Below are 14648 nucleotides of genomic sequence, written 5' to 3'. Positions count from 1 at the left end.
ACCAAGTTAGAGAACACATGTGACGTCATCTGTGTGTGTTTGTGCGGGTCTAAAGAAGAGGATGAACGGCTGGGCAGAACATGTATTATCTCTTCATTACGAAGGATGACAGTAAACAAACAAAGGTCTCTGACTGTGTATGTGTGTGTCGCTCATGTATTAACAGAGTAATGAATTTCTTTGAGACCCTGCCAAGTGCACAATGCTGCTCCAAAACACACACCTCAGTAACATCTTTTCCTGTCTAATAAACTCAGAAATTGCTCTGTATTCTATAAATTGTGTACTATATATGGTGTCAGCCCTTCTGTTGTTTGAATTAAGAGCAACTGATTTGCCTACCTGTTCACTCTTTTATACTCATAGTGCACTCTGGTGTATAGCGTACAACTGCTAAAAACACCAACGCTTATTTCCATTCACTTCTTTCCACTATCTGCATTATGTGGCATTCTACTGGAAACAGTGACTGAGTGAATGAGTAAGTGATTTCAGATGCAGCTAAAGCAGATCTTTTAGCATTAAATCTACAGATAATGGAGAAAAGTAAAGAAGAGCGTAGATGGCAGGAGAGGGTGAAGGATGGACTGATAGAAGAGAGAAGGCCAGAAAAAAAGAAAGAAGAATTTGTGAATATGAAAAAGAAAAAGTATAGAAGCCCTCACAGGCAACTGGAGAGAGTGTAGAAGCGAAAGAAAGAGAGAAAGAGAGAGAGAGAGAGAGAGAGAGAGAGAGAGAGAGAGAGAGAGAGAGAGAGAGAGAGAGAGAGAGAGAGAGAGAGAGAGAGAGAGAGAGAGAGAGAGAGAGAGAGAGAGAGAGAGAGAGAGAAAACAAAAGTGAGAACATAAAAGCCTGTCTTCTTGTCAGAATAAGGACAGCTTTGTGACACACGTGTCCTCGACCACATTAGCTAGCCAACAACGTCAAAGGAAATCAAAATCAATCAAAATACCTACATGCAGTAGTCAACTTATATATTGTTAATGTCAATTATTTAGCCAATATTTGGCATTTTTTAATTATCACATCAGACAAAGTTTTCTTGTATGGCAGATTAATGCCTGAAGTGATCCTTTTATTTTGACAGTGTTGAACACTTGCATCAAGTTGGTAAAGCATATTTTTTATATATTGATTCATTTTCAAAAATTATTATTAAAATATTTCTTTCAATTGCTTTTGTAAATACCAAGTAAATATTTTTATTTATAATATCACAAGTTTTTAAATGAAATAGTGTGATTTGATGGTTCAGGGCCGGTAAGATTTTTTTCAAAGAAGTTTATTTTTCTTCATGCTCACCAAGACTACATTCATTTGATCAAAAATGCAATAAACAGTAATATTGCAAAATACTATTAAAATTTAAATGAACTTTTTCTATTTGAATATATAAAAAAATGTCAATTATTCCAGTGATGGCAAAGCTGAATTTTCAGCATCATTACTCCAGTCTTCAGTGTCACATGATCCTTCAGAAATCTGCTAAAGAAACATTTCTTATTGTTGAAAACAGTTGTCAGGAGTATATTAGTTTGTGTTTTGTTTTTGTTTTCATTCTGTTCCCTGTTCCGGTTTGCTAGTTAGTTTCCATAGTTACTCATTAGTTTCACACCTATTCTTAGTTTCGTTGATTATATTTAAGCCCTCAGTTTTCTCAGTTCATGGTTCAGTGTTGTCAATGATTTATGTTGTTGTTATTTATATATTTCTCCCCACGTTCTCCTGAGACTTCCGAGTTATTATTATTAAAGAATGTTTTGTTTCTGTTCTTCATCATTGTGGCATCATCACTGCAACCCGTTTCTGAGAGATGTGCTGCTTAATATTTTTGTTGAAACCATGATACATATTTTCTTCAGGATTAATTAATTAATCGAAAGTTCAAAAGAATGGAATTGATTTGAATTAGAAATCTTTTGTAACATTATAAAAGTATTTACTGTGACTTTTGATAATAACTAATTTCTTAAAGAAAACAACAACAGCAACAACAAACAAAAAACAACCTAAAACTAACAACCCATACTACTGGTATTGTATATATCAAACATATCGGCCAATTCAATCAACCACTAACTACCATATATGCCTAAGATTTTGCTAACTTTTATTACAATTTCTGTTTTGCTTTGGAGGAAAAATAAAGTCTTACAGTGCTATATGTTGTTCACAGCACATTTAACTCAAATTTAACAATAACAAATAATGAAAGCTTATTAAATAGGCAAAATGCATAAAAGCGGAAGGGAATGTGGAAAACATTGTGATTGACTTGGTTTGATTTCTTCTGAAATCAGCAGGAACAGATTGCATGTTGGCCTGGTGACTACACACATGCCATTGCCACTCGAGTAGAGTGTCCTGCATGAAAGAGAAGAAAAGATTAGAACTCACCTTAACTTTTTCTGGACAGTCATTGGAACAAAGGCCACTGAGAACTGCGGAGAGAAAGAGATAAGGAAATCATAACTTTGTCCCATTTATCTGGCCCTCAGATAAGACAAGTTGATTGCAGTGTCCATTATCAAATCCACACATCACAACACTGCTAAACACGGCCAGCACTACATTCACCTCTGCTCATATCACACAATTTAACAGCAACTCTGCTCCAGTAATCATCTTCAGCCAGGAATTATGCCTAGAGAAAATGAATTGGGCAAAATGTGCACTAAATTCCCACTAATGGTGTGAAATAAGAGCCAGACTTTCTGCTTCTCTTGAGGCCAAAATTGACTGTGCGTTAGAGAACAGCGCATATGAAAGGGAAAGTAAAAAATCATTAATTGCTCATTAGTGGCACACAAAGAACCATCTGTGTACTTGTGCATCTGTCTTTATCGAGAAGCAGCGTTGGATTTTTAAACTGGCAGTGACAGGCAGCACTATTTAAAACAGTGAATTAGAAAGTTCATGATGGAAGAACAAAGTTTAAAGGGGGAAAAAAGTGTCTTTGAAAGTCTGTGATGGAAAAACAAATGGTGAAAATGTTTCAATCACAACTCGTCCTTTGGAAATTTCCAGATTTTCATATTTGGTCTGACAGGCAAATGTTCTGCATGAGTTATTAGCATTGAGAAATCAAATCTGTGGCTTTGGTTTTCAAAGCGAATGTACTGAGGGGTGAAAGAGAGGTGTGACATGAAGACTGAAATAATTTTTCATTCAAACTGGTCAACAGTTTATTTCTGTGCTTGAAAGTCAAGAACAGAGAGATAAAGTAGATATTTTCTAGACCTCTACGAATGAGTGAACTTGCTACAGGACAATATGACTGATACCCCACTGTAATGTGTGATGGATAACATTTTACCACAGCACAGCTACTAATAATGAAAGCAATGGTAGGAATTTGGGCAATAGGAAATCGGAGGTGTATATCAGAAACTTTAATGTGAAAAATATTTATTTTCATAAAAAGAATATTGGAACACAAAATACTGTATGTTATTTACCGGTTAATCGCATTTAAAAATGACGTTTTCACTCTGGAACAACAAAGGATTTTGTTCCTATTTTCTATAATGTTCAGCAAAACAATATACCTAATTTTCGTTAAATAATTATTAAATAAACATAAATACACATATAAATGGCAAATACTTCATTATATTATAGCAGATGTTCTTAGGCACATGGCATTTTAAGGTTACCATGAGTAGATTTCAAATCATATACACTACCTTTCAAATAGGCTGCATTTACTTGATCAAAAATACAGTAAAAGTAGGTATACTGTGAAATATACATACAATATATATATATATATACATACAATATATTTATATTTTTTACAATTTTCAAACAACTGTTTTCTAATGTAATATATTGTAAAATAAAATTAATTCCTGTGGCAAAGTTGAATTTTCAGCATCATTACTCCAGTCTTCAGTGTCACACGATCATTCAGAAACATTTTAATAGGCTGATTTTGCTGATCAAGAAACATTTCTTATTATCATTAATGTTGAAAATAGTTGTGCTGCTTTATATTTTTGTGGAAAATGTGATATATACACATTGTATATGATTTGTTAAAACGGTTCCATTGTCACTTGCCCACATAAATGTGTCTCCGCAAAACGAATTTAAATCCGGTCTTCAATTGCTGTGCTATAAGCAGATTTAATGGAGTTCATATCAGCGAAAGCCACAGAAATGAGCTGAAAATTATTTATCATCAGCTAGATAAAGACACAGCGGCATCAACACTGGTAAGATCATTTAGTCTCAGTACATTTAATGAAGATGACTGTTTTAAGTGCCTGCGACTTACTTTCTGTTTAATTTGCGGCAGTTTGCGCATTGGCTTGCTGAAGAGATACACCGCAATTAGTGCATTAGTGCCATCATATCTGGCTATAACATGTCATAAAGCCTATAACACGCTTTCACACGTTTTTTTTTTTTTTTTTACATTTTGGGAGGAGTAAAATCTACAAATTTGGTTTCAACAACCAGATGCATTTACACTAGTCCAGTTTTGTCTGGAATGCATCCCAGACTCCCAGACCACTTCCTGAAGTGGTTTGAGCGATCGGATTTAAATCTGCCTCGAAAGCGCTTCGGAGGTACTTCACACGAATCACACCTGGTCTTTTCACAATCGGATAGGTATCCGATCAGAGAAAACGCATGAAGTGACCAGATGTAAACAGGCCCTATCTGATTTGTTAAAACTGTTCCATCATATCAGGCTACTGGGAGCCTGTATAACTCTTTCATGAGTAAAATTTAAATAAAAGGCTTTAACAACCAGATGCATTTACACTTGTCCAGTATTGTTTGGAATGCGTCTCAAACCACCTCCTGAAGTGGTCTGAGTGATCGAATTTATATCAGTTTTGAAAGCGCTTCAGGGGGCTTTTAAGTACACCTGGTCTTTTCACAATAGGATTGCTATCTGTTCAGAGAAATGCATGAAGTCACCAGGTGAAAAAAGGCCATAAAAGTCTTTGCTGTCACTTCTGATCAATGCAGTGCATCCCTGCTGAATAAAAGTCCTAATTTCTTTAAAGGGGTCAAGAAATGGAAAACCAAAATGTCCTTGATATTTACAGATATAAGAGGTTACAAATGTCAGCTCGCCCTGTTGCTCCATCAGCACCTTTATTTTTATTCTACTCAAGTAAAAGTAGCACAATTTAACTATACTCAAGAAAGTAGAAAAATCTACTCAAGTACTGTAACGAAAGTATTTGTAATTAGTTACTTTCCATCTCTGCAATAAAACACATACTGCAAGCTACCTCCCCAGTTTAAAATATGAATTTTTGTTTTCCACTCTTCTGAAATGCTTCATTCATGACACCACAATTTTCCTCTATACACATTTAATGTGCATTTGTAAATCAAGGAGGTGCGCTCTTAATAACTAATGTGCGTCTATTAATCACAAGAGCGATATACATATTGTTTTGGTTTAAATCTACGGCATAGCTAAGTTTGTCCCTCTGAGTCACCTCGAGCACAAAACACGTGCAGAGGGGGGTGGGCCCGGTGGCTAGAGCCATTGCCCCTCTGACGTGCCCCTCTCAGCCTCTCTCCACAACAAACCAGAACGTGATTCGGCCGAGCCATCTCCCATCTCCATCATCGATCTGCCCTATTTTATTAAATTTTTTGGTTTGGACCACTACCTCAGAATGTCTGTACATGGCCCGGCCGTGTAGGAGGGCATGGACATGCTGCAAAAATTCGGCAATCACCGATGTGGGTGTTCATTTTAGGGCTGGGCGATATGGCCAAAAAAAAATATCACGATAATTTTTTTTATATCAGTCGATATCGATAATTATCACGATAAAAGTCAAATCTTTATTTCTTTCAAGTTTAAAGGCAGATTTTTGCTCCTAAGTGAAAGCATTAACTGTGGTTTTAAACTACTCTTAGACCATATCATGACAAACACTTGCCAAACTGGTGAACATTTCACAAATCTGAGGTGGAACATTCAAACATTTGTCATTTTTCCTTAACAAAATAAATATATTTATTGGACAATTAATTTCTTAGTTTCTGCATGTGCTAATTTTTTTTTGGTAAAATGTAATATTCTGACTGTTTGAGTTTTATTAAACTTAACCATTGGTCATCCAGTATCATGCATTTAGATCCTGATAACCACAGATGAAACCAGGCATACCCTGTGGCACCTCACTATCATGGCAAAATGTAACTTTATGGTTTCTATGGTATTTGTATGAAAAACAGTAGCCTAAATACATTATTAAATACTGTAATTATATTCCAAAGTCCTTTAATACATTGTCTACATTAACCCTCAGACGGTCCTCGGTCATTTCTGACCGATAAATTTTCTGTTTTGAATTTCTAAAAATCACAGCTTCATCGGAATGTTATGAAACTTGGTGACTTTTATGGCATTAGGTATGTGAATACAAAAAAAAATTGAGGTCATGATCCGAGCATGCTAAGTGGTCGTAAAAAAAATAGTGACGATTTTGGTCTTCGGTCAAAAATGACCGACCCATAGGAAATGAATGGGAAATTGACAAAAAAATTTGAATTTTTAAAAATCACTGCTTCATTGGAATGTTACGAAACTTGGTGACTTTTATGGCATTAGGTATGTGCACACACAAAAAAATTGGGGTCATGATTCGAGCATGCTAAGTGGTCGAAAAAAAATAGTCACACTTGTGGTCTTCGGTCAAAAATGACCCCCATAGAAAATGAATGGAAAAAAAAAAAAAAAAAAAATGTTATTTTACAAAAAGTGTTATAATTGAATGAATTGCATTTTTTGTTACAAATTCTGTACAAAAAAAAAAGTAAATGTGTCCATAAACAGCTGGGGAATTCACATGCCTCTCCATAGAGAACTGTAGATGCCATCTAGTGGTTACACAATGCTCCTACGCTTTCTCTCCATACTCTCACCAGATGGTGCTAATCTGCTTCAAACATTTTTTTTTCTTGAAGGCCTAGACTCTATATTAAACTAAAATACTGCATAAATAAAAAATAAAAAAAACATATATTTATATAATTTTTTTTATTAATTTCAATGACAAAAATAGACCATAAATATTGCATAAATATTAATAAATTCAATAAAATGATCTCAAAATACATAATTAAAAAGAATAAATATTATGGAACAAAAATAAATTGCATTGGTTTTACTGGGATGGAGGAAGTTTAATTTTTAGGCCTCCGGTCACTTCTGACTGGGAAGGCCCAGGATGTGACTCCGAAACGAAGACCGTCTGAGGGTTAATAATATAATACAATTCAATATGTATATCCCACATTTCATGGTGCAGTTAATATAGTGTGAATGAATTTTAATTAATCAACTTTAATTAATCAACTAACATTTGTTTTTCTTGCAGGAATAACATTCATATGCTTTTAATGTGTCAAAACTCTTTGGGGAAAAACTTGTGACTTTGAGTGTATGTGTCTATGGGTATTAATACAGAAAGGGGAACTGAAACTAGACATGACTAGTTCGCAAAAACCTTGTGATAAGTAATCAGAGTTTGCTTATGCCAGTGACAGAGGGAAAAGTTTGGGGCTTTTGAACCAATTGAACCAATCATATTGAAGGTGACATGTTAGTCTTATTTGTTTTCTTGATTCTATAAAAACTGTTGTATATGTATTTTTCGGTGGGATTCTCAATGGAATTTGTCTGAGATCCTCCGGCCTTGCTTCTTGGGAGAGATTCCCTGAGAACTGCTCGGGAAGATCTCCTGGCCGTGATTAAAGCATTTATAGGACATTTGCAGGTCTGTTTGTCAATTTATTCCTGCGCAGGAAGCTAGTTTAGGGAGGAAAACTAGTTAGGAAATCGAGTCAGAAAAGCTGGTGATCTATAGCGTGGGGACGTCGGGGACGGGAACCAAAAGATAGAGCCAGGTAGTCCGGTGATCTATAGAGTGGGGACGTCAGGAACGAGACCCAAAAGATAGAGCCAGGTAGTCAGTTACAGGTGATCTATAGAGTGGGGACGTTGAGGACGAGACCCAAAAGATAGAGCCAGGTAATTAGGTTTTAGAGAAAAATATCCACGACAATAGGCTAACATTACAGTAAATCCATGGTAAATGATGGGAATTTGTAGCCGGAAAAGCCTTCTGACAGTATTGTTGCACAGTGTTTCTCCTGTTTGTCAGCGCTGTTTCATCTGCCTTTAAACTGGTTTAAATCACTGAGACATTTGTGTTCTTCGCTGAATTCAAGCACTTCTCACTGGATCTCGTGACCGAGACCGATCAGAGTAAACGCATCTGCTCTAGTGAGCTCGCGCTCGCGCTGCCGTTTGGACTTTGACACGAGCGGATAAATGGTCCGTGTGGCGCGCGGTTCAAATGTGTTTCGTTACGCTTTTGGCGCATAAACATTATCAAACATTTATCGAACTCTTGATATCGTTTTATCGAGAGAAATCATATCGCGATAATTATCGTTATTGTTTTATCGCCCAGCCCTAGTTCATTTGCTTTCCTGAAAGATATAACGCTCCTTGGAACTGAATGTTTTTTGACAGAGAGTGAAAATGGGGGTGGAGAATTATATCTATTTTTTTACAAATATAAAAAATAAAATAATAATTGGGGTGAAAAAAACAACAACTGCTAACTTCATAACCACCAAATAAAACTGTAGAGTTACTTCATGAGGTCCTGCAAAAACTAAGCAGCTGCCAGAGAGATGAACAGGAATGCTATCGTATAACTTTCTTAAGGTATTATGGACTTACTTGTGGCAGACATCCTGGTGGCCTGAAGCTGTCAGATACATTTTAAATCTCTCAGGCTGGTGTTTGCATGGCTAATATTGAACACTAGTTTGAACAAACAAACTGACATGCCTGCACACGCATGCTAACGGATAAGGAAACATGCACACATAGTGGAAATGTCTCTATCAATGACAAGTTACCAGCAGGGCTTGTGCAGTGAGCTGAAGCATGATATGCACGGTTATGACATGCTCCCATACGTGTGTGTACGTGTGTGTGTGTGTGTGTGTGTGTGAGTGAGCATGTGAGGCTGTGCAGTGCCCACCTAAGAGTACAGCACAAAACCATTAAAAGACAGAAGGTTTAGCACTGAATACCTCTAAACATTTATGATGTGCTTAATCCCAATGAAATGCCATTTTGTGAACTCATTTCATGTATAATGCGCTTGTTTACTGCCAGGGCTTAGTCTGAGCCTTCATATAAAGATAAGACTCGACATTCGTCTCTATTCCTCCTGCAGGCTCCATTTGGAGATCCTGGAAACCACTCTAATACAAAGAAATAAAAATGATCACACAGCGACATTGCTGGAATCAGACATCTATGATAAACTGGGGGGAAATGCAGAACGGTAAAGTGGACATTCGATAAACAATTAAATAAAAAACATGATGGTTCATTCATCATGATGACATCTTGATAAATGTATAAGGTTACGCGAACAATTTCCCAGACTGAACATCCTATCCCAGGACGTCTGATTTGATTCTGTTTGAACAACTTCAACTGTATATCTGCTTGTGGTGACAAAAGGAACGGATCCAAATAGTCTTGCAGTTTGTTGTTCCCAGGACATAGGGAGATTCCACGGAGTGAATATGCCTGGAGTTGGCAGTAACAAAGGAATAGCTGTGATGTGATGGCTGTGAAATTGGACATGAGGCCTGCTGTTCTGTTCTGCACTGGTAAACCAGATGCCAGCGACACTCTAAGTGTCTGTGTCTCATGTCATTCATAACAGCTGCCCCACACAGACACTCACACATCATTACACCATCAGAGGTGGTGGAGCGCTACTTTATAAAGTTGGAACAAAACCTGTCACTCTTAATCTAGTCCATGAAAGTGGTGACCAGGTGGTTTCAAAGATGTGAGATCCCAGCCCGGAGTCGTGAGATTACGTCCATTATCATACCCTAACCCAGCAGTAGCCAAGACAACTTTATGATTGGCTCTTAGTCTCAGCTGAGGTCAGGCAGTGATTACAGTAACACGCAGCACTCAGTCTCTCATCACCTAGTCATTACGCCTCAATGAAAAGAAAAAACAGAACAAAAGACAACAATAACCTATCTCTGCACACTTAAAGCTGCACTATTATCCTAGCACAATATACATAGACAACTAGAAGTAAACCATCATATCACCAAAAAGTGTAAATAATGTGGCTCTGTTTGTTTGAGCAGCCAGACACAGCAACATTGGCGATTAGTGAGTTAACTAATGGCATGAGATGGATAGACTGAGAGACACACAGACACATAAAACTGTCTAATGATAGATAGATAGAGATACAGAGTCTGGTGTGTGACACCTTTCACTTTCCCTTTCTGATAATTCAGTGTCTCTCTCTACTATATCTGTCTAATAATAACAAAAAAACCTACTACAGTGACTAACAGGATAAAAAAAAAAAAAAAAAAAACGGCAAATCATTCATAAAATTCAATCTGAATGAGTGACATAAAAAATGCCTCCCTTTTATGAGTTCCCATGTACTGTTGTAACGTGTGGGACGGGGGCTTGGTTTACAGCATGACGTATTGCAGATTGAGGAAGGAGCGCACACTGGACTGAACAAAGGGTGCAGATGTTCCTCATTGCAGCTCATCTGCATTCTAATAAATGAACAGGAATGCAATCAGCTGCCATAGTTCTCCCTCTCTGCCTATAGCCAACACACACTTACTCATCCACACACACTCCAACCACAGTCTGTGTGTGTTTAGCACATGCAATCACAGATAATTACAGCACCTGGCCTCTCCCCTCCTCTTGTGCTCTCCTGCTAACCATTCACAGCTCATTTGGACTTCTTTTTGCCTCTATTGAGTTGTAGCTCAGAGGAGAGTTATAAATATATGTGTTTGAGAATTTATGACACTAAGGAAAATAAAGGGGCCAGTGGGTGTTTTACACATGGCAAAAGATAAAAAGGCTGCAGATACTGGGAAGTAAATGTAGAACGGGCGAAAAAACTAAGGATTCAACGCATCACACGTCTATGTTAAGGCTTGAATTCGTTTCATGTTCTGCTTCAGATTTATGTGAAAACACACATGGCCTTGAGGACTTGGCAGCTTTGAACAGAACTAAATTGTTTATTTACTCCTCTGAGGACAAAATAGCAGGGCTTCCCCGGCAATATGTAAACTGCTGGGTAAAGGTAATTGCATTAGGACACAGCTTACATACCCACAATCCCTCTAGAGGACAAAAACGAGGCAAATTGGTATAATGCAGTGGTGTACGTCACCTGCCTTGCCTCAATGGACAGTGGTGGGTCAGATGGGTCTCAGGAGCTTTCTAGTCTTTCATCATACTCCCATCCAAAATTGTTCCAATATTTTGATAATGTTACGCATATATGAATATAAAATGACTTTACCTGCAGTACAGAGTAGTTCACAAACTGCAAATGAAATAAAGAATATGTGACAAACTGACAGACATTTGAAAGTATTACAATATATTGTAATACTCCAGCACTCTTTCTGTTTTCTGACTTGTCATTACATTCTGAGAAATTATTCAATGTGTGAGTAAACGGTCCGATTTAATCAAACTAAAATCAACTAAATCTATCAAACTAAATCGTGAACAATTTTAGACATTTTTGCAAACCAGTTATAGTGATTCATTTGTGAATCTGGCATTTAGATCTAATTCTAAACAGCTGATGGAAAACTCACATGACATGAAACAATTATCAGGGAAATGATTCCCTGGTCGGTTTACACTAATCTCCACTATCAGGCATAGATTTTTCTGTAATATTTTACATGGACACAGCAGTATTTCACTAGCAATGAAATTTGCTGAAATAACACCCTTATTAATACAAAGGAGAACTTCTATGTTTCGGGCTGCAGAATGGCAGTTACTAGCATCTGTGAGTTTGAAGTCATTTGCAGCCAACTGTCTGAAGAAAAACGCATCTCATAGCAATTTGAGCACATGAACAAATGGACTATGGCGTTTTCTTTTGTGATTCATGTGAAATCCAAACTCTAACCTAGTGCTTCAAAATGCAGCAGTGTTTACTGTTTGAACATGGTTGCTTAATGCATTTAAGCATCTGTGGACTGTCTCAGAAGTGCTGAGGATATAAAGAGCTAATATATTTAAAAGGGATGGGCCTTTATTTACAGTTGCATCTCAATCAGACTGCAAATTACCACCCAAATTGCTATGTTAACCGTTCTTTAACCTCTATATTACCAATTAAACATTTTGTAGATGTTAAAACAAAGTTGTTTTCATGATCAGCTGTTGCCTTCTGAGTACTTGGGTACTTGTGTAAATATTTGTTTCTGCCAGTATCTCACTTATATTTACACCACTGTTCAAAAGTTTGGAGTCAGTTGCAATAACTTTTTTGTGAGAAAGTAATACTTATATTTATATATACTTATATAAAAAGCGACAGTAAAGACTTTTACATTGTTACAAAAGATTTATTTTTAAATAGATGCTGTTTTTGATCTTTCTATTTAATAGAAGAATCCTATAAAAACCCAGACTTCCAAAAAAAAAAAAAAAAAAAAAAACAATAATAAGAAACGTTTCTTGAGCAGCAAATCAGCATATTATAATGATTTCATGTGGCACTGAAGACTGTGAAGGAGTAATGATGCTGAAAATTCAGCTTTGCATCACAGGAATAAATTACATTTCAAAAAACATATACAAATAAACAATACAGTTATTTTATATGTAATAATATTATTTCACAAAATTAAATGGTTAGTTCACCCAAAAATGAAAATTATGTCATTAATGACTCACCCTCATGTCGTTCCAAGCCCGTAAGACCTCCGTTCATCTTCGGAACACAGTTTAAGATATTTTAGATTTAGTCCGAGAGCTTTCTGTTCCTCCATTAAAGTCAATGGATGTGTCACTGTTCACGTCCAGAAAGGCAATACAGACATCATCAAAGTAGTCCATGTGACATCAGTGGCTCAATCTTAAGTTTATCAAGCGTCGAGTATACTTTTTTGCGCAAAAACAAACAAAAATAACGACTCGATTCCACTATTCATTTCCTTCTCTCTGGGCCTTGTAGAGTTTTTGCGCAGTGTTGCACGTCATCACGCATCACACATGACCAGCGTCGGCCAATAGTGAGCCAACGTGGTGACGTGCAACACAGACACGCTGCGCAAAAACACTACGAGGCCCAGAGAGAAGGAAATGAATAGTGGAATAAAGTCATTATTTTTGTTTACTTTTGCGCACAAAAAGTATTCTCGACGCTTGATAAACTTGAGATTGAGCCACTGATGTCACATGGACTACTTTGATGATGTCTGTATTGCCTTTCTGGACGTGAACAGTGACACGTCCATTGACTTTAATGGAGGAACAGAAAGCTCTCGGACTAAATCTAAAATATCTTAAACTGTGTTCCGAAGATGAACGGAGGTCTTACGGGCTTGGAACGACATGAGGGTGAGTCATTAATGACATAATTTTCATTTTTGGGTGAACTAACCCTTTAAGGTTTTCACGGTACTGTTGATCAAATAAATGCAGCCTTGGTGAGCATGAGAGACTTCTCTCAAAAACATGAAAAAAATCTTACAGACCCCAAACTTTTAAACAGTAGTGAGTGTAGCTTCCAATTTACAGCAACAGACAGCCAAAAAGATGCAAACCACATCTGTGAGACTAGACAGGCTGACGGTAGAGGGAGCATAAAGTCACGAGTCTGCCATTATTCACAGAGAAACTGTATAAACTACAGACTCATAAAAGCAGCTTTATTATGGAGGAGAGTCTATTTGTATAAAACATAACATTTATATTGTATATAAACATAAATTCCACCTCTCACTCACACACACAAGTGGCTATTTGATTTGAAAGGGGCACAAGCATCTTGGGAGCACTTTGTCACTGCAGTAAACTACCCAGAGTGCCTCTCTCTTCAGAGCCAGGCATTCTAGCTTACAGCAGTCTCATTAAACAGCACATCTACAGGAAAGAGAGAAACAGAGCGCGCTAATAAGCGAGAGGAGGGGAGATTTAGAGACTCTGGGTCAGTCTCATCCCTGTTTTAATCTGACACTGATAGAATGATCCTCACATGCTGTTACACTGAGGAAGCTAATCTCTGCGCTTGAGCTAGAGGAGGATCTCTCCTTTTGTAATTAAAACACAGCAGGCAGGATTAAATGGCATCATGGCTGCTTTCTAGTGGACACATTTGGCTCTGGAAATGTCAGCTCTCCAAATGTCAGCACCCGGAAGCTCTAGTGCCGCTACGGTGGCCAGGCTGGGAAAACGCCACATCTCATACTCACCGATCACTTTCACGAAATACGCGTCGGCCTCATAGTTGTTCTTCAAAGCATGGATTACGAGGTCTTCCTTTTCCCCCTTGCTGAGCACGATCATATCTAATATACCCTGCAAATGAGAAATCAGAAACAATGTATCAAGCCCATTGAATCTCTCCCGTCTGATGAACACTCATATCCTTAATGGACTCCAGCAAGCTATTACGCTTCTTATCAGCCCCTCTCTGCAGTCTATTGGTCTCGCTCTTAAGAAAATGGTTGCGCAGGGGCTCCTGTACAGATAGCATCGTAATACTGTGCTAATGATGACTAGCTCGAATGCTAACGGAATGAGACGTGCGCGT

General features: G+C 37.4%; 1 protein-coding gene across 1 annotated transcript in view; it reads right to left on the bottom strand.

The window, feature by feature from the left end:
- itfg1 (integrin alpha FG-GAP repeat containing 1) overlaps positions 1-14648 on the bottom strand; it is a 139313-nt gene that overhangs the window by 31285 nt on the left and 93380 nt on the right. The window contains exons 12-13 of the mRNA XM_081359868.1: positions 14308-14413; positions 2398-2441 (exon numbers count right to left, since the gene is read on the bottom strand). Of these exons, the coding sequence (XP_081215994.1) occupies positions 2398-2441; positions 14308-14413 (150 nt within the window). The remainder of the gene's footprint in view (positions 1-2397; positions 2442-14307; positions 14414-14648) is intronic.

Source organism: Scardinius erythrophthalmus (assembly GCF_964197995.2).
Source record: "Scardinius erythrophthalmus genome assembly, chromosome: 2".
Taxonomy (NCBI): domain Eukaryota; kingdom Metazoa; phylum Chordata; class Actinopteri; order Cypriniformes; family Leuciscidae; genus Scardinius; species Scardinius erythrophthalmus.
The sequence above is the reverse complement of the archived record's forward strand: the minus strand, read 5'-3'. Positions and strand labels throughout refer to the sequence as shown.